Raw genomic sequence first — 19035 nt, forward strand, 5'->3', positions numbered from 1 at the left:
CAAAGATTTCTTCAGTAGGCATACAAAGCACTAACCACAAAAAAAAATTAATAAATTAAGCTTTATTACAATTAAGAACTTCTTTTTATCAAAAGACCCTATTAAGAGAGTGAAAAGGAAGACACAGAGTGGGAGGAGATATTAGTGATATATATTTCCAAGGAAGGATTCCTACCCAGAGAATATATAGATATCTTCTACAAATCAGTGAGAAAAAGGCAAGACAACTCAATGGCAAATTGGGCATAAAACATAAATAAGTACTCACAAAAGAGGTTCTCCATATGGCCAATAAACATAGGAAAAGATTGTCAACTTCATCAGTCATCAGACAAATGCAATTGTAGCCAATGTGATACCACGACCACCCACCAAAATGGTTAAGGTGAAACAGATAATACCACGTGTTGGTGAGGACATGGGGCATTTGGTACACTCTTACACTGTTAGTGGGTGTGTACTGTACAACTGGAAAACTGGCAGAATTGGCTGAAGCTTAATGTACACAAACGCTATAACCACAAAGTTCCAATCTTCAGTATATCTACAACAGAAATGCACACGTATGTTCAAGAAAAGATACATACAAGAATGTTCCTAGCAGCACTGTCGGTAATAGCCAAAAATGAAAACAACTCAAAGCTCATCAGCTCCAAATTGTGAAATATTCATAGCAGTGGAAAACCATACAGCAAAGAGTAGGGGAGTTACAACCACATAACAGCAATGAATCTCACAGACATGCTGTTGAGAGAAAGGAGCCAGATACCGAAGTGTTCATCTAACACAATTCAGAAACAGGGTAAAGAATTGATGGTGTTGGAAGCCAGGGAAGTGGTTACCCTTGCTGGGTGGGGTGTGACTGGAGGGGGTTCTGGGTGTGCTGCCATGATTCTTGATCTGGGTGGTGGTGGTTTGAGTGTGTTCACTTTGTGAAAATGCTTTGAGCTGTACACTTAGGATTTGTGTGGCTTCTGTAAATAAATCTGCAAGGAAACAAGTTTAAACTATTCTTAGAGATACCAATGACTAAACTAGGTAACCACTTGGCCGAGATTTGTGGTGGAGTTGAAGTATTGCTGTAGCTGAGCTGGCGTCTAGAGGGGCGAGTAAATGTGAAGGAGGTGCCTTTCTTCTGATGGGCTTTGAGCAAGTAGTTTCCAGAAAAAGGTTGCTGTTCTAAGGGATCTTCAGGAAATAATTATTGACAGACTCGAAGTCAAGAGTCCGAAGGACACAAAATCATTTGCTAGAAAATGGCTATTTTAGGAGAGCAACAGTAAACTAGGTTTGGATTCAGAAGATTTAGGAGATAAATGGAATATTCTATAGTTTTAGTTTTGACCTCCACAAATGAAAAGATGACAAAAGCATTTGCCTTTCTGCTGTTTTATTTTTATTGCAATAATTTCATATCTTCTTTCAAAAAAAATGAAGTTGGCTACTGAAAAGTCAGTGTGATTAATAAGTAGAAATGGAAAGAACAGACCAGAGCTGAGATAAAAGGAGAGAACAAGTATAGTAGCTGCAGGTCAACACAGTGGCTGGACCTGAGCACCAGCTCGGCCATCACCTTGACAACATCCAAAGCTGAAAGGGGAACAAATACAGTTTCCTAAGGTGAGAGTTATTTTCCTCGTCACTAAAGCTGAGAGGCAAATTTCTTACCTGAAGCATTAAAGAGGCGATGTTGGATGACATAATGACGCAGTCTTCAATAATGGGTGATGTGACAAACGTGGAAGTTGAAGTCACAGGTTGTTTCTTATGGTGACTTTCAGTAAACACAAAGGCGGGTGTAATTATTCCGTGAATGTATGTTGAAAGGAACCAGTGCTTTAACTGGCCCCCCGCAACTCATTGTGTCTGAGGGACACGTGGCATTTGGGGCTTTCTTTGCTGCTTCTCAGAGAGTGATTTCCCATCTCTTTCACTCGACCAGGTGCCCGGGAAGAGCCCAGTGTGCAGCAGGCACAGCGTCGGTCAGCCGTCTTTCTGTCCTTTAAGTCCCCAATTCCGTGTCTGCCCTTGCGCTGGGAGCAGCAAAGCAAGCTTCTTCCAACCGTAGCCGGCATCCCAGCCAGTAAAGTTTCCAAGTGGAGCACAGATGAGGTATTTTTATTTTCTTTGTCTGTCAGGGACCAGATAAAGGAGCACAGGCTTAAGGATCAGACACAATTAATGTGTGTGGGTTGAGTCTTTTTTTTTCTGAAAGAGAAGAAATTACTTAGAGAAACAACGAGAACATATAGGTTAAGTATTTTAAACCCGTGGCATTTAGATTCTGACTTCTTTTTTAAACTGGAATTTTGATATTTTTTTTGACAGGTGTCAGAATTCATACAGAGCTTACCTGGGTGTGAAGAACACGGAAAGGTATTTAAGGATGAAGTAAGTGTTCCGCTAAATTGTGGTGTGTTACTTAATGGGATCAAACACTGAAATGCAGTGAACGGTGAAATGTTCTGAATTGGCAGAGGGGGGACGAGATAGGTAACGTTGAAATTGACTAGTTGATACAGAGTTGTCTAACAAGCAACAGTAATCAGTTGTATAAAAATGTCTTTGTGTGGGATCAGATGCAGAGGACATGGTTGCACCACATTATATCCCACAGCAGTAGCCCTAGACTCATTATTAAAAGAAAACACAAAACTTAATAGCATGCATTTATATAGTTTATAACACAGAAAGAAACCAAAGAAAGAAATAAGCAACACTTTATTTTTAATAAAGTGAAATTATTTTATTATTTTATTTTCAAAGATCATTTTAACAACACCCAGATTAACTCCATTTGAGGCTTATAATAAATAATATTACCATTATTGCTAACACAGTCCCTTAGATCTTCTATATTTCTCAGTAATGTTTATAACAACTGATACTCATTGCAGTCTGCTGTTGGAAGATTATTTTATTAGTTGTTTTCAACTACCTGTCCAAACCTTCAATATAAGGTATATTATTAATATTACAATATTATTAATCACCCCATATATTGAAGGTTTGGACAGGTAGATGAAAACACCTATATCACCTATATCAAGCATGAGAACAAAGGAATTTGGCTTCTAACTACACTGGAAGTAATGCTCTTCGAGTCCAGCAGGAGACTCTCTTCACTAGAGACCTTTAAAAATAAGCCCCTCGCCTGTCAGCTCCTCCAAGCAGAACAGTCAATTATCACTCTGCTCTTGGCTGCGAGAAGGTAGAAGGAAGGCTAAGTAGTCTCAGAAGGCTTTCTCCAGCATCTGCTCTCTGCAGTTAGGAGCGTATACACCTTGTTTGCTCCTATATTTAGTCCCTACTGATGAGAAGAGCACACTTTCAATTAAGAGCATCGCAGGCATGTAGGGACAGCTAAGACTCCAGCCACTGGTCGCCAGTGTCCCTATACTGTCAGGTTTCATTAATGCTTTAGATGGATGCTGTTAAAATGCACAAGGATCTGATTTGCAACATCTTTTCCCTGATTTATGTTATTTCAGAAATGTTTTATCTTCTTTCTAGTTGATCGTTAATTGGCAATTATTTAGATTTTGAGTTTCTTTCCTTAGCTCCTAAGTCTTAAGTGTTCTTGTGGACCACTCTCAGTTCATTTTGATCCCTGAACAGACTTAGATATCTGCAGGGAGCTGTGGCTCTTTCTCTGAAGGAGTCATGTAATCGTTACCTTTGAAAATGATCAAACGTTTTAAAAATAAATTTGTAGTACATCTATTTTATAAATCCTGCTTTTGGTTCTGTTGCTATCTAGACAATCCATGTAGATTTACTCTGTTATTTAAAGTAAAATTCAGATGATATCTTATTTCTTTGAATAATTTTTTTCTTCATGGCGTATTATCTCTGGAAACACTCCTCAGGCACCAAATACCCTCAAAGGCAGATCATTCTTTTGAAGAGTGAGACAGTGAATATTCCCTGTCCTCATGTATCATTCATATATTCATTCGTTCCATTATTCATTCATCCTGTGAACTTTTGTTAAATTCCTACCATGTGTATGCTACTCTGTGTAATGCTCTGGTGAGAGGGTTGATTCAGAGATAGGAGGACACAATCCTTGCTCTCAGATGGCTCAGAAGGTCAGCAGGTGTTGGTTTTGAGTCCCAGATGTAAACTGTACAACAAATCTAAAGTCTTTGTAAGTCGTCCCTAAAAGGGAAAGTACAGGTGTTAGGATGGACTGTTATTTGAAACCATCCTTGCCTTCTCTTTCTCTTACGTACTCCACATTTAATCTGTTGAAAATCCTACTGGATGTATTTTAAAAACATACAGGGATTCCAACGATCTCTACCTCCACCACTATCTCTCTGATCTGAGCCACCATCATCTCCCACCTGGATTAAGGCAAGAACCTCCTGACTAGTCTCCCTGGTTCTCTTTTTGATCCTCTCCAGTCTCTTTGCATAGCCAGGGTGGTCCTGCCAAAACATAAGTCAGATCATGTCACTCCTCCATTCAGATCCTTGCAGTAATTGAATCAGAGTAAAAGCCAAAATCCTCACAAGGGCCTGCAGTCTGAGCCCCATGACCTCTCTCACCTCCTGAGCTGCTTGTGTCCCCTGCCCCTTGCTTGCACTGTTGCACACACTGGCCTCCTTGCCCTGCCTCAGATTGTCCAGGCTTGCTCTGGCTCTTCCCTCTGCCTGTACTGCTTTTCCTCCGGATGTTCACATGGCTCCCTCCCTCTGCTCGGATGGCACTTCTCAGTCATCCTACCCCGACTGTCCTGGGTGACATTGCCACCTGCCACCACACATCATCCCTGCCCTATTGCCCATTCATCTCTCTCCCCAGCCAGCTGGTTTTTCGATAACACTCATCACCTTTTAAAATTAATTACTTTTAACTAACTACCAAATAATACGCTTATTTATTATGTTTTTTGCTTATAGTTTATCTCCCACTACTGGAGTGGAACCTCCACAAGGAGCTTTTGTTTACTTGCTTGCTTGTTGCTATCTGTTTTATTCTCTACTCTATGCCCAGGCCCAAGAGAGTGTGTGGCATATAATAGATGTTTAATAGGTTTTTGTTGAGTGAATATACTCATACTTTTGCACAGAGAAAGACATTCAAAGAGCACATCGCTGTGATTTGCAGAGTTAAAACATTGGGAAGGAACTGTGAGTGCTTAGTGGAAAGAGCGATGAAGTGAAAGGCGAGAGCCCTGGGTTCCAAGTCTTCGTCTGGAGGTTTGGGCCTTTCACAAGATACTTAGTCTCTGGAGTTAGACCAGTTTAGGCAGCACTAAGGCATACAAACAAAAAATAAACCCAGTAATCCATTGCAGTGATCACTGTTTTTAGAAAGTACTTTGTTTTTTTTCAAAATTTTTTAAATTGATGTCATAATAGTTTGTAACATTGTGAGATTCCAGTTGTACATTATTGTTTGTCAGTCACCATATCAATGCGCCCCTTCACCCCTTGTGCCCACCCCCCAACTCCCTTCCCCCTGGTAACCACCAGACTGTTCTCTCTGTCTGTGTGTTAGTTTATATTCCACATATGAGTGAAATCATACAGTGTTTGTCTAGAAAGTAGTTTCTTAAATTAAGTTTATTTCCTTCCAATTGAGGCTTGTCCTATGGCTACCCATCAGAGCAGCCTGAATGTAATACACTGTTGGGCACTAACCTCAAGATGATTTTTTCTTTGTAGTGTAACCTTAAAAATAATAATCTACCAAACTTACCCTCCTCATTGCACTCCTAGCTTTCAGATCCCAGCCTTGCAGTTCTCTGAATGTTCCTTTCCATCAGTCATCAGCCACATTAACCTCTTCTTTAGTCTCAAGAGGAGACTCGGTCGGCGCCAAGGTTATAATAAGCTCGTCAGTCTTGGTAGTGAACTCCTTGGGACCCGGTGCGTCAGCTGACATTTTCATTAATGATGTAGAAGACTTCTATCAGACCATTCATTCTGCTAAGGTCTGCCTTGGTTGAGTGACGAGTTCATAGATCTGCCTCTCTGCTTGGCCTTGCTTTAGCAGAGGGCTGTCATAGCACCAGCAAACGAGACCAGAGCAAATGTTTCCAAAAAACAGTAGAACATTCGTCATACCTGCCACTTAACTCCTCTTACACCTGGAAATTAACATGGGAATGTCTTTCCTTCTCAGTTAAGACAGCAGGATGTTTCCTTGCTGAAAATTAGCAAACTTTTTCCACGTCATTGTTAATCGAAGTTGTATAAGATGACTCTAGTTCTTACTGCTTAGGTGTGTGGGCAGTTTATGTTTACAGGTTTTTTATTTTTAGATGAGACAAGAAAATCTTAAGAAATAGTTATTTAATTATATCAGCCTTTATTTAGTGAACTGTTTACAGAATTTAGAGTAGAATTAGTTAGCTAGGGCTGCTGTGACAAGCTGCCATAAATTGGTAGCTTAAACAGCAGAAATTTGTTGTCACCCAATTCTGGAGGCTAAAAGTCAGAGGAAGGTGAGAAGTCAAGGTGTTGACAGGGTGGGTTGCTTCCTTCCTAGGACCTGTTCCAGGCCTCTCTCCTTGGCTTGTAGATGGTGTTCTTTCTTTCTTTGTCTTCACATCATCTGCCCTCTATATGTGTCTGTCTCTGTGTCCAAATTTCTCCTTTTAATAAGGACACCAGTCATCTTGAATTAGGGGCCCAGCCTACTCTACTGGAACCTCATCGTAACTAATTACATCTACAGTGACCCTGTTTCCAAATAAGGTCACATTCTGAGGTTACTGGGGCCTAGGACTTCAGCATACAGATTTGAGAAGGACACAATTCAACCCAGAACTGTGCACTGCTATCAAGGTTTCCAGTGTACTCTGAGGCAGAGGACAAATGCATGTTTTACTTTTTGTGCAATATGGGAAAACTGAAGGAGAAGTCAGTCAATTTTTTTAAGATGGTGGAACTCCTCAAGAGCTGAAAGTCATACAAAAAGATTCTACTTCTTTGCTCTGCCCACGAAACCACATGTCATCTTCCTTAGAGTGTCTTTGAACCTCAAAGTACTCTATTCTGTAGAAGCGTGGATTTTTAGTCTTAGAAGAGATGCAGAGAGAGAAAAGGCGTTTCTCATAGTTACCCAAGTATTGGAAGAACCAGCATGGAGTCTGCATTTCTTAACACCAGTCTCATGTTTTTCAAACTACACTGTTGATTGCCCTTATTAGTAACTGCTTTTCTTCTGTATATGAAGAATAATTGTGGCCACTTTAGAAATGAATATCATCACTGATGCTTTTCTTCATGGTGGAAGGCGAAAAAAAAAGTTGTTAGCATGTAGCTGATGTTTGCCTGATTTCCTTTGTTTGTATCCATAAACATCTGTGTACCTCTTCTCATCTCTAATTCTAAAACCTACCACGAGGGGCCGGCCCCGTGGCTTAGCAGTTAAGTGCGTGCGCTCCGCTACTGGCGGCCCGGCTTCGGATCCCGGGCGCGCACCAACGCACCGCTTCTCCGGCCATGCTGAGGCCGCGTCCCACATACAGCAACTAGAAGGATGTGCAACTGTGACGTGCAACTATCTACTGGGGCTTTGGGGAAAAAATAAAAAGGAGGAGGATTGGCAATAGATGTTAGCTCAGAGCCGGTCTTCCTCAGCGAAAAGAGGAGGATTAGCATGAATGTTAGCTCAGGGCTGATCTTCCTCACAAAAAATAAATAAATAAAACTGTTAAAAATAAATAAATAAATAAAACCTACCGTGATATGAACTGGAGTTGAGACACCTCAGATTTTTCCAAATTCTTCTCAACTCATTGCCTAAATCAGAGGAATCACAAGCACCTTCCATTTTCCTGCTGGCTGATTTCCTGATTTTTTCAGATGAGTGAGTTTTACTTTGCTTGCAGTCCACACTCGGGTGTGTTGTTGTAGATAAGAAAGGTCTGCTTATCAGGCAATGTTGTTTGTGCACATGAACTCCTGTCTGTGCCATTTTAGTGTTGCTGTGTAGAAGACAGCTGATAATTTAACTGTGAATATTTCCCACAACACTATATCTGATTGATTCACAATCTTTTGTCTCTTCCTCTCATTTTAGCAAATTGATGGAGAAGCATTTCTGCTTATGACCCAAACAGACATTGTTAAAATTATGAGCATTAAGCTGGGCCCTGCTCTCAAAATTTTCAATTCTATCCTGATGTTCAAAGCTGCAGAGAAGAACTCTCACAATGAACTTTGAAGATGGTGAATTTTGAATACTGTCAGCTTTCTGCTTTAAAGCTCATGTTTTATTCAAAGCACAAGAACAGTTATAACTCCTAAGTGAGAAGTCTCCAAAACTCAAAAGAACAGTGCTATCGGATTATTTATATTCCTCGAGAGACAATGTATATGAATTCCTATGAAAGTGCTCGAGCTTTTAACCGGGTACTGTCGAACAACAGTCATCTTTTGGTTCTGTTCACTGAGCTAAATTTATCTTTGTAAATCTTTTTGAGGCTGGGGGGTGGGGGGAAAGGGGGACTTCATTAATTATTTATGGATAAGGGGGGCAGAGTAAGAACTTTCCGCATTTTGTAAACATAGTTGAATTCTCTTTCATGCACACTGTTTTCTTTTTCAATACTTTCAGGAATCTTTTTATATAATCAGATTTCAACTTAAACCAAATTAGTCAAAACCTGGTGAAGTGCGGCCAGCGGGACTGTTATGTGTATTGTTGATTCTGTGCCATATTTTGAATTGCGACCTTATGCTAAGTATAACTTTGCAAGTCATGCTATTGCCTAACTGCTTGTCATAATTTGTTGGGGCTGAATAGTTGTAAAAATTACTTTCCTTTAAATCAGTGTTTTTACTTTTGCACGTATTATGAAATGTTAAACAAATTACTTTTCACCAGCATCTTTACGATAATTACCAAAAACATGTATATAAATAATGGAATTGAAAAATAAAATATATAAACATAAATAAATTAGGTGATGTACAATGACATCAGTCTCATAGATCGTGGTGCCCTGTGTGTTTACACGTGTCCAATAGTATCAGAGGAATATGCAGTTACGTTGGCGGGGAGGGGGTGTTTGTAAGGGTCTGGAACTATTTATGAGATTATCTTGAGCTTCTCTCTAATGGTCATCGAGGTAACTGGTGCTCCTCAGAGATGGGTAAGGGCTCATTCTGTGGATAGAAACACTAATCCACACAGAGCTGTGTCTCAGATCTTGTGGTGTCCTCTAAACCCAAAGCTTTTCTTCAGGGTTGACTGAAGAGAGTATAGAGATTTTACTGAAAAGGCAGGGTGGGAGGGAGCAACAGCAGTTTACACTAAATGCTCGCAGATCAGGGAGGCGATTTCCCAAAGCAATTATTCAAAACCTGTTTTGGAAGACCCTTCTCTCTGTAGAGCAGTTTGCCTCAATATATAAGCATATAGGTGCCCTTTAAAGGAAAGCCCTTGATGACCTATGAACTGATAGCGGTAGTGTTTCTTTGCAGGAATGCATTTCCAATGCAAGAGGTAAATTGTTTTATCAGCCTTCGGATGCAGTTTCTAATTCTGGGATTGGACATTTATTTAGGACTATTTAAAAGTAAAGTAAGTTTGCAGCATGCTGTCTGAATTCTGGGGAAAGTTCCACCTCTCTCCTTAGTTGCTCTCGTTTTTCCTGATGTAGGACTTCCTCTGGTGTCCCCTGTTGGAAGTCTGTGAGCAGTCCTTTGCATTTGTCATAATTCCAGGTGAAACAAGATCCATGACATCTGCAGGGTCCCATTCATTTCTTTGCATGAATCTGCTTAAATAAGTTTTTCATTGTTGGTTTTTTTTTCCCTTTTTTATGTTTTCTTCAGAATTTGTACATTCAAGTTGCACTTGTTATATCTGACATGAATGAAATAAAATCTTAATTGCAGATACTCTTTTACATAAGTATGATTTTTAAGAAAGCTTGTCAAATAGGAGGGGTGAAAGAGAGCAGGAACAGTACCAAACATATGGGCATTGAGAGCTGTGTAATGGATCTGTAGGATTCAGAATTGTTCGTCGAACTATGTCCCAGATAATGTGAAGAATGACACACAAAGGAAAAATTATATTACTTGGTCAAATAGGATTCATGCCCTTTGGAGACTTCTCCTTTCTGGTTTAAAGCATATATTTTAACAAAAGGACTTTCAAATCTTACTGAAAACAGCACTCATTCTAAGTAGCACGTTGTTATATGTTAGAGGCGAGCATTAAGCATCCTTAGGGTGGAGCAGTCTACCGCAGGAAGCGGAAACCTTTTCACCATTCCATCCCTGAGATATAGTCTCAGTTTTAACGGAGGAAATAGGGAGCCATGATGACGGGGAGGTCCCTGAAATGAGAGAAGCAGGCTTGGGGTAAGATAAAGGGAGAGATGGGGGATGGGGAATGTGGAACCTGATTCCCATCTAAAGGCATTTAAAAACATTACACTGTGCAAGCCAAGTGAGACCTGTCTGCAGGTTGAAATATGGCCCCAGGCTGCCCTTTTGCAACTTCTAGATTCAATGGACTCAGCCTCCAAAGAAAATAGGGTTATGTTAGTCAAGCAGTATTGGATTTTACCAAGTGGCAGGGCCATGCTGGGCACTGGGGATAGGTGCACCATTGAAAGAGACAATAAAGCTTCCCCGAACCTGCCCTGTGGTCAGCTCATGTCTGTGTCATGTTTGCAGCCAAACTTCCCTGCAGTTTCCTGCAGCCCCACCCCTGGCCCTCTGCCCCAGCCTAAAGGAACAAGGGAGGCTTTCATTCAACCTCAGCCAGAGAGATCGTGGACCTCCTGAGGAAAGGAATTGTTAAGAACTTGGCAAATTCATTTGGGAGAAGAGGAGTAAGACAGATTATGAAACTTACAAATGGGGGGAGGAAATATTCAGGAAAAATAAAGGAAAGTCTCTAAGGAACTAAAGGCACATTCTCATGAATCGGAATAAACGGCAACTGTGGAATAGGGACTAGGTTATGTGAAAATGACATGTACCGAATTGTTACTCACTCTGCCTGTCCGTTCTCGTAGGTGGTGACTGGTCATTGCAGAGGTGGGCAACTGACCGTTCACTTTCTTTATCTCACTGACTTAAGCGTTTTAATAGCAGTCCTTATAGAGAAAAAGATATTAGAATAAATCTTTTGCAGTATTTCCAGAGATGTATATTATAAAAATATTTCTTCAGTAAGTCATATGAACCTCTTTCTTCCTAGACTTTTTAAGAAATTTAATTTGATGAAGTAACCCAGGAATTGCTCATCTCATTGTGATGCAAGAATTAGCAACTGAAATCTCTTCAGTCTCCAAACCAACCTGTTCTATCAAAACCGATGAGTGATGTTGATATTGTGATGATGACCTTAAAACTGTAGTGTTGTAGTCTTTCCTTGTGAAATACTTGGGAAAGAGCGAAAGTGCGCTGAGTCTTGTTAGACCTACAAAGTACTTGTGCAGCCATCGTTCTGAACAGAAGGAATAGAGTTACAACCTGGGACTCCGGGCTGGATGAGGAACCAGAAGTAGGTCTCCTGAGAGATGCTGGAGGGCAGGTCTAGGAAGGGGCCTACCCTGAAAACTGGAAGCTGAAGCCCAAGTGGCTCTGGGAGTGCCGAGCCAGCTCCATATTACGGATCCAAACAAGCCCAGGCAGCAACCAGGGCAGACGCAAACACCGAGGTCAAGGCCGGGGAAAACCAGAAACTGTGTGGGGAGACAAGAACCGGGTGAATCGTTACACCTTAATGGGGGAAGCAGTGGAACATGACACAGGTCACAGGTGCTCGGAGATCGGTGCCAGCGAGATGGGCCCACGGTGAGGAGACCTCAAGAATAAAGGAGCCCTTGTTCTCAACAAATGTGGTTGAAGGAAACCCACCAAACGTCCAGAGCCAGGCAGGTCAGCTGGGAGAGACAGAACTGGGAAGTATATGCATCCTCTTAAAATGTTAAATTCAAAATGTTTCCAAGCAGTGGTCAGACCAATGAGGCAGCCTACGGGCCTCAGATGTGCAGCTCCTGGGCATTAAGTCTCTCAAAGGTGGGCACGTGAAGTACAAAGTCATACCCCAATCCAGAGGATTTGAGGAAATCTGAAGTGTAGTGTCTTTTAAAAAAATAATGCATCCTTGAAAGTGTAACTTGGACCATGGAATTTCTCAGACCTCAAAAATCAGCAGCTAAGTAGTATTTTATTACAGACTTTCACAGATAACTTAAGTATCTAAGCGTAAAGATAGAAGGCATTGAAATTGATTCGCGCCTTTGAGACATGACTTTCCAATACCTACCCACTACCGTACCCTAAATTGAAACAACTTTGTGTAAAGTTTCAGCTGCCCCAGAGATCAATTCTGATACAATATTTGGCGTGATCATTAAGTGACTGGTTGTTGAAATCCTACTTGCTTTTCCTTTTCATTCACAGAAGGAAAATAGGGACTGTGCATATCAAAAATCAGTGTCTCTAGAAAGTTGAGGGTTTGGGACAGTCTTCTTGGACACTCGATCCCAAATACGTGAAAGGCAGCTATGAGAGCAGCCAAGGCCGTGACACAGTCGTCCACTTGTGTGAGCCTCTCTTTTTCTAAATACAAAGAAAATTCACAGACATCAATGTTGAAAGGGTTCTTAACTTCTAACACAGGCGTGGACACCTGCACCTGAAAAAAAAGGATAATGGAGTCACCACCCCATGATGTGTAAAATAGCTAAATAATACAAGGTTCTCAATTTAACCATGATATTATAATAAATTAGCTTATTGCAATTTTTAGCATATTTGCAAATATGACAAATTTGTCATATTTATAAATTTTTCATGTTTACAAATTTGTCAAATTTGTAAATATGACAAAACATTTAAAAATAGACCACCATCCCATTTTCAAATAAATTATATAAAGGTGTGAAATGTCAAACCGATGATCATTGATACACTGCATACCTTCTCATTCATAATGACAAAAAGGCTGGGATCATCCCCAAAAACATCTGGTAGGAGTAAACATGTGGCTGTCATCTTCATATCTGTCAAAGCAAACAGTCTGAGTAAAAATAAACTTTTACCAATTGTTGTAAGCAAAGCTAATATTAAAACTTCTGGATTTTTTTTTAATCGTTACCTTCTACAGAGAACAGCTAGCCTTCTTAGATCAGTGTTTCTTGACCATTTTGAACCAACATCCCCTTCAATAAACATTCAAGATCTCATGTTCTGCCCCCAGATCACAGCCAGTAGAGGATAAGATCCATCAGCCAGGATGATTTTATCATGATTTACCTTGTGATTTATATTATGAAATTAACAAGTTACTGGCTCCCTAAATATAATTTTACAATATTGAATGTACTTTTTAAATCTATACCTCCTCCTATTTGAGAAATTCTTTTTTCTTTCCCACGTGTTGTTTCACTAAATTTTACTTATTACCAAGACAGAACTTTTCTAATTATCTTGAATTATACAGATAACTGAGACCAGATCACCCCACCCCTCAGGTTTACTAACGTTTCAACACGTCTTCATCTGTGTGCTGTTTCATTTTTTCTTGCAATGCGATATGGATTGGATTGTCCACCACTGAAAGAGAAGTCAGTATATTTTCTGAATAGGATTCCAAAATGTGCCTTGTTTTCTTATAGATATCTGTTCTTGTAAGAAGTTGGAATTCTCTAAACATCTGAAAAAAGAAGTAAAATACATCAGATCACAAGAAAAGCTAATGCATAGAATGTAAGGAAGTAAATAACACTTAGAATATAGAATTATATTAAGCTTCGAATGCTAGTTTAAAATATATACTAGATATTCGAGTAGCTTTAGTGGAGAAGTAAAGACTTAGGACGGAGGAGGAGAGAAGAATGGAAGCCCACAGTGAACAGGAAGAGATAAATGATGGACATGGCAATCTTCTCAGTCCATAGAATTAAAACTCTGGATGCAGATTCAACTAAACAATGGTTCTGCACAGCAAAGGAAACCATCAACAAAACAAAAAGACAACCTAACAATTGGGAGAAGATATTTGCAAACCATACATCTGATAAGGGGTTAATCTCCAAAATATATAAAGAACTCATGCATCTCAACAACAAAAAAACTAACAACCCAATTAAAAAATGGGCAAAAGACCTGAACAGACGTTTCTCCAAAGAAGATATACAGATGGCCAACAGACACATGAAAAGATGTTCAAAATCATTAACTATCACGGAAATGCAAATCAAAACTACAATGAGATATCACCTCACGTCAGTCAGAATGGCTATAATTAACAAGACAGGAAACAACATGTGTTGGAGAGGATGTGGAGAGAAGGGAACTCTCATACACTGCTGGTGGGAGTGCAAACTGGTGCAGCCACTATGGAAAACAGTATGGAGATTCCTCAGAAAATCAAGGATAGAACTACCATATGATCCAGCTATTCCACTGCTGGGTATTTATCCAAAGAACTTGAAAACACCAATGCGTAAAGATACATGCACCCCTGTGTTCATTGCAGCGTTATTCACAATAGCCAAGACTTGGAAGCAACCTAAGTACCCATCAAGGGACGAATGGATAAAGAAGACGTGGTATATATACACAATGGAATACTACTCAGCCATAAGAAACTATGAAATCCAGCCATTTGTGACAACGTGGATGGACATTGAGGGTATTACGCAAAGTGAAATAAGTCAGAGGGAGAAGGCCAAGTACCATATGATTTTCTTCATTAAGTAGTAGATAATAACAACAATAAACAAACACATAGGGACAGAGATTGGATTGGTGGTTACCAGAGGGGAAGCGGGGAGGGAGGAGGGCGAAAGGGATAATTCAGCACATGTGTGTGGTGATGGGTTGTAATTAGTATTTGGGTGGTGAACATGATGTAATCTATGCAGAAATAGAAGTATAATGATGTACACCTGAAATTTATACAATGTTATAAACCAATGTTACTGCAATAAACAAAAAATTAAAAGAAAGAAAGAAAATAAATAAATAATGGTTCCAAAGTATATATGCGTATTTTGGCTATTTGGATTACCCAGCTAAGATTCTAGGATCTTACATTTCTTTAGGTAAACTACGTTGTTATGTTTTGGCAGTGTCCAACAAGAGGCAAAAAAGAAAATTGTTAGGTTTTAGGAGGCAAACCTTGAAAAATAGCTAACCATAGTATCCTAAAGGGAAAGGAGAGAGCTTTAGAGACTCTGTAAGATCAGACAGGAATAAAGAGTGAGAAACAGTGTAAGTGTAGGAGATTTGACTTCAAGATCAAAGCACCTCCTGCCCCTGCCTAAGTTCTTCCCCTCAGAGAATTCCACCACCACTGTCACCCTCCCCACTGTTTTTCGACAGTGGCATTATAAGACTATTCATTACCCACTCTAGTAGGAATCAACGTAATCATCGTTTTCCATAAAACTCTGTAAAGAACAGTGCATACTACCCACTGGGTCTCATCGTTCCTTGAATATTTTAGTAGATCATAAATTGCCCAAAGATTAGGTCTAAAAGCTGTCCGAAAACCGGAATGCACATTCTCATGAAGGCATAGTGGCTGTTGTCAGGCAGCCCTCAGTGGACCACTAATCTAGATTAATACCCTAAAAGGGTCTGCTCTCAGCAGGGAGTTATGAAGTGAAGTATGAAGTGGGGGAATATTCCTCCACTTTCCTGGGCGCATAGGCTAGGAATTTTTTTAACCTTTTATTTTGAAATAATTTCAAGTTTACATTAAAGTTGCAGAAATAGTAGAGCTCGCGTATACCCTTCGTGCAACTTCCCCTGATGCTAATAATTCTGATCCATTTGAAAGTAAGCTGTAGACATGATGCCCATTTCCCCTTAACTCTTCACTGCATATTTCCTAAGTACAAGGACACCCTCCTAGGTAACCATAGCAAAACCATCGAAATCAGGAAAATCTAATCCACAGACCCCATTCATGCTCGCCAGTTGTTCCAGTCATGTTCTTTGTAAGTCCTGGATCTAATCCAGGAACACTTGTGAAATTTAGGTATCATGTCTCTTTAGTCTCCTTCAGACTTCAGTCTAAAACAGCTTCTTGGTTTTTCCTTATATTCCTTGACATTTTTGAAAAGTAGAGGCCAATTCCTTTGTAAAACGTCCCTCATTCTAGGTTTGCTTTTAGGAAGAATGCTAGCACTTCTCACTGCATCAGGAAGATGGTAAGTGGTCCCATTATTAAAGATATTAACTTTTATCACTTGGTTAAGATGGAATCTGCAGGTTTCTTCAGATTAATTAATATATATGTTGTACTTATTAATTAATATATAGTTGTAAGTATTTTATGGGGAGATACCTTGTGTTTATGTAAATATCTTCTTCCTCTTGTAACTTTGAACATGAAACTTAGCATCCATCAATGATTCTTGCCTGAATCGAGGATTACTATGCGAGTTGCCAAATGGTAATTCCATCATTCTTTCTAAATTTATTAGTTGGCTTTCTACTCCAGCATAGAGCTTATTCTTCTTCCACATTTATTTATTTATTCCTTTATTTCTATCACTACAGACTAATAAATTTCTATTTTACTCAAATGGTTATAAATCTGGTTCTTTATTTGTATTCATATTAATTAATTATAAATATAATCATACCTATATTAATATAAATATAATTATTTATATTAATGTTCGGATTATCTAGATTTTGCCAGTGGGAGCTGCTTCAAGCTGACTCCTGTGACCTCTTGACATAGCCTATTAGTCTGTGATCACTTCCTTAATTTCTAGCACCACAGAATATCTCAGGTTCATCTTGTATTTTTTCTGCCCAGCCCTGGAATCAGCTGTTTCCCCAAGAGCCCTGGTTCCTTTTAATGGAGACGGGTATTTAGAAACTAAGATTTCAGCCCTAGGAGTGCTGCTTGTTACAGAGGTGTTATTGCTCTAGAATTTCTCACAGAACAAAGCTGGGAAGCATGTATTTGTACACATACACATGTCTATATCTGTTTATATACCTATATAAATATTAAAAACAATGAGTTTACACTGATACCTTCAGTTCCAGCCCAATACCACAGGGCTTATTCTAACTTCCCTTTCCATACATTCTAACTCTTCAACAGTGAGAAACTTGGCTCCCATTATCCTCAGTGTATTAACTTATTTGTGTACTTTCCCCACACCTCATGTAGCCAAACTCCCAGCCGTGAATGTTCAGCCACAGAAAAGCCCCTCTCTCCACAACCCCAGGTTTTGCCCCACAGGTTACTAATCTTAATCCTTTTTCTTTTTGTTATTCAGATTGGATAATTTCTATTGATCTATTTTCAAGTTCACAGACCCTTTCTGTGCATTTCTCAATATGCATTTCCCTATCCAGTGATGTTTTCATTCTAGATAAACGTTCTTTTCACTTCTAAATTTCAGTTTAGTTCTTTTTTAATATATTTTCCATTTCTCTGCTGAGATGCCCCACAGTAATGGTAGATGGAATTCACTGGTCTTACCATGTTCCCCACCGTCGTGAGGCAGCTGGCTTGATAGAAGAGTGAAATGGCCTGTGAAGACTCAGCTAGAGCACCAGTTAGCTAGCAATTCCTTGCAAGGCTGCAGAAAGATTCTCCAGGAGGCTGTATATGCTCTGAATTAGCATCCAATATATGGTGCTGTTTCTCTCGTAGCCAAGATTCACAGGGCCAGGAATCCAGGAGTAGAAACCTGGAGTGGCACCACTCACGATTCCTCCTAGTGACCCACTCGTCGGGAGTCTGGATTACACTGTGTTCCTTTCCAGGGTACTAGATGTGTTCTGGCAGGCAGCTAAATAAATTACTGGTGGATCCTTCTGGTCCTGTCAGACTTGATTTTATCATTTGGACAGATCTGTTTTGGTTTTTGTCCTTAGTCCGGGGTAATGACCCTGACTCATCTAGGATATAAAGTGTCAACTTTCTAGAGTCTCAGATGGACACCCAAGGTGCTCAGCAAGCTCTCTCCACTCTGATTGGCCAGAACTCTTATTTTTCAACACTGTGTGGCCTCTGATATCAGCTTTCAGTTCTGTAGCAGCCTCTCTATGTATGTTATTGCAGGGTCTCATCCCGGGTAGTGTAGCCCTCACCCAGGGACCTCTGGGGGATCTCTATGTAGAATTCTGCCCCGCCCCCCGGTTCCTCTAGTACCGTGTCCTGAAGATACCAACTGCTTCATCATTCCCAAACTCCACTCTCTTCCTGTGCAGCTCAGAGAGACCACCACATTTTGATTGGCTTCCACATTTCTGTGCCATGATCTAGAAAGTAACCCTGAGGTAGAAAGCTGGGGCACATCCTAGGTGTTCCCTTTTTATCAAGGATCAGAGTCCTGGGATGCCTACTATCCAATGCCTGAAAGCCTTAGCTTCATTATTTTTTCCCAGATGTATCCATGCTAATGGTGGGAAGGCAAGACCAGTACTGGTTACTCCATCATGGCCAAAAGCAGAACTCAGATTCCTTTATTTTCTTTTCTTTTCAGACTTTATTGTGTTAGCTGGTGATTCTTAGGTACTTCACTTAAGTTTTAAATGACAATTGTTGAAATAGTTTCTCAGTAAGGTGAAAACTAGCATCTCAAAGGATTTGTTGGAAAATTTGAGGAATTGTTTAAATTTGCGTTTGGTATTTTCCCCTCAACTCCTTCCTGCTTGTCTTGTGCCACATCCAATAGATCCCAGTAACAAATTCCTAGTTGACAATATTTCAGATAGTCTAATAAAGTCCTTTTTTTTTATTTTAAATTTTTAAATTTTCTGTTGAGAGACAGTTTTTTGAGAGGAGAAGGTTGATGAGTGCAGGTGGTGAGGGAGGGTGCGTGTCAGCCCCTGGGACTGGCTTCCACACCAGCTGCCTCTCTTCTGCCACCCCTGTGTCCACAAGCTCCCTAAGCTCAGAGCGTTTTCACCGTGGTCGTGGAAACAAGTGGTGGGGGTGGTTTGGAGCGGGGGCAGCTGGCCTATTATAGAGATTGTTGTTAACTGGCTATTTGTAAGTAAGGTCAAGCTTGCTTTTATTTTAGAAAGAGCAACAAGGGCTTTATGAATTGTAAATTCCAGC

General features: G+C 40.1%; 2 protein-coding genes across 9 annotated transcripts in view; one reads left to right on the plus strand and one right to left on the minus strand.

Annotated features, from left to right (window-relative positions):
- L3MBTL3 (L3MBTL histone methyl-lysine binding protein 3) overlaps positions 1-8940 on the plus strand; it is a 114786-nt gene extending 105846 nt beyond the window's left edge. For all 8 annotated transcript variants that reach the window (XM_087444082.1, XM_087444087.1, XM_087444089.1 and 5 more), the window contains 3 exons: positions 1943-2112; positions 2329-2391; positions 8041-8940. In XM_087444082.1, the coding sequence (XP_087300208.1) occupies positions 1943-2112; positions 2329-2391; positions 8041-8184 (377 nt within the window). In that variant the 3' untranslated portion in view covers positions 8185-8940. The remainder of the gene's footprint in view (positions 1-1942; positions 2113-2328; positions 2392-8040) is intronic.
- Positions 8941-12137: 3197 nt separating this feature from the next.
- Positions 12138-19035, minus strand: part of SAMD3 (sterile alpha motif domain containing 3) — a 50990-nt gene continuing 44092 nt past the window's right edge. Inside the window, exons 8-10 of the mRNA XM_087444091.1 lie at positions 13476-13647; positions 12912-12994; positions 12138-12627 (exon numbers count right to left, since the gene is read on the minus strand). Coding sequence (XP_087300217.1) covers positions 12343-12627; positions 12912-12994; positions 13476-13647 — 540 coding nt within the window. The 3' untranslated portion in view covers positions 12138-12342. The remainder of the gene's footprint in view (positions 12628-12911; positions 12995-13475; positions 13648-19035) is intronic.

This window comes from Ceratotherium simum, chromosome 19 (genome assembly GCF_057802395.1).
Source record: "Ceratotherium simum simum isolate JZ-2026a chromosome 19, ASM5780239v1, whole genome shotgun sequence".
Classification (NCBI taxonomy): domain Eukaryota; kingdom Metazoa; phylum Chordata; class Mammalia; order Perissodactyla; family Rhinocerotidae; genus Ceratotherium; species Ceratotherium simum.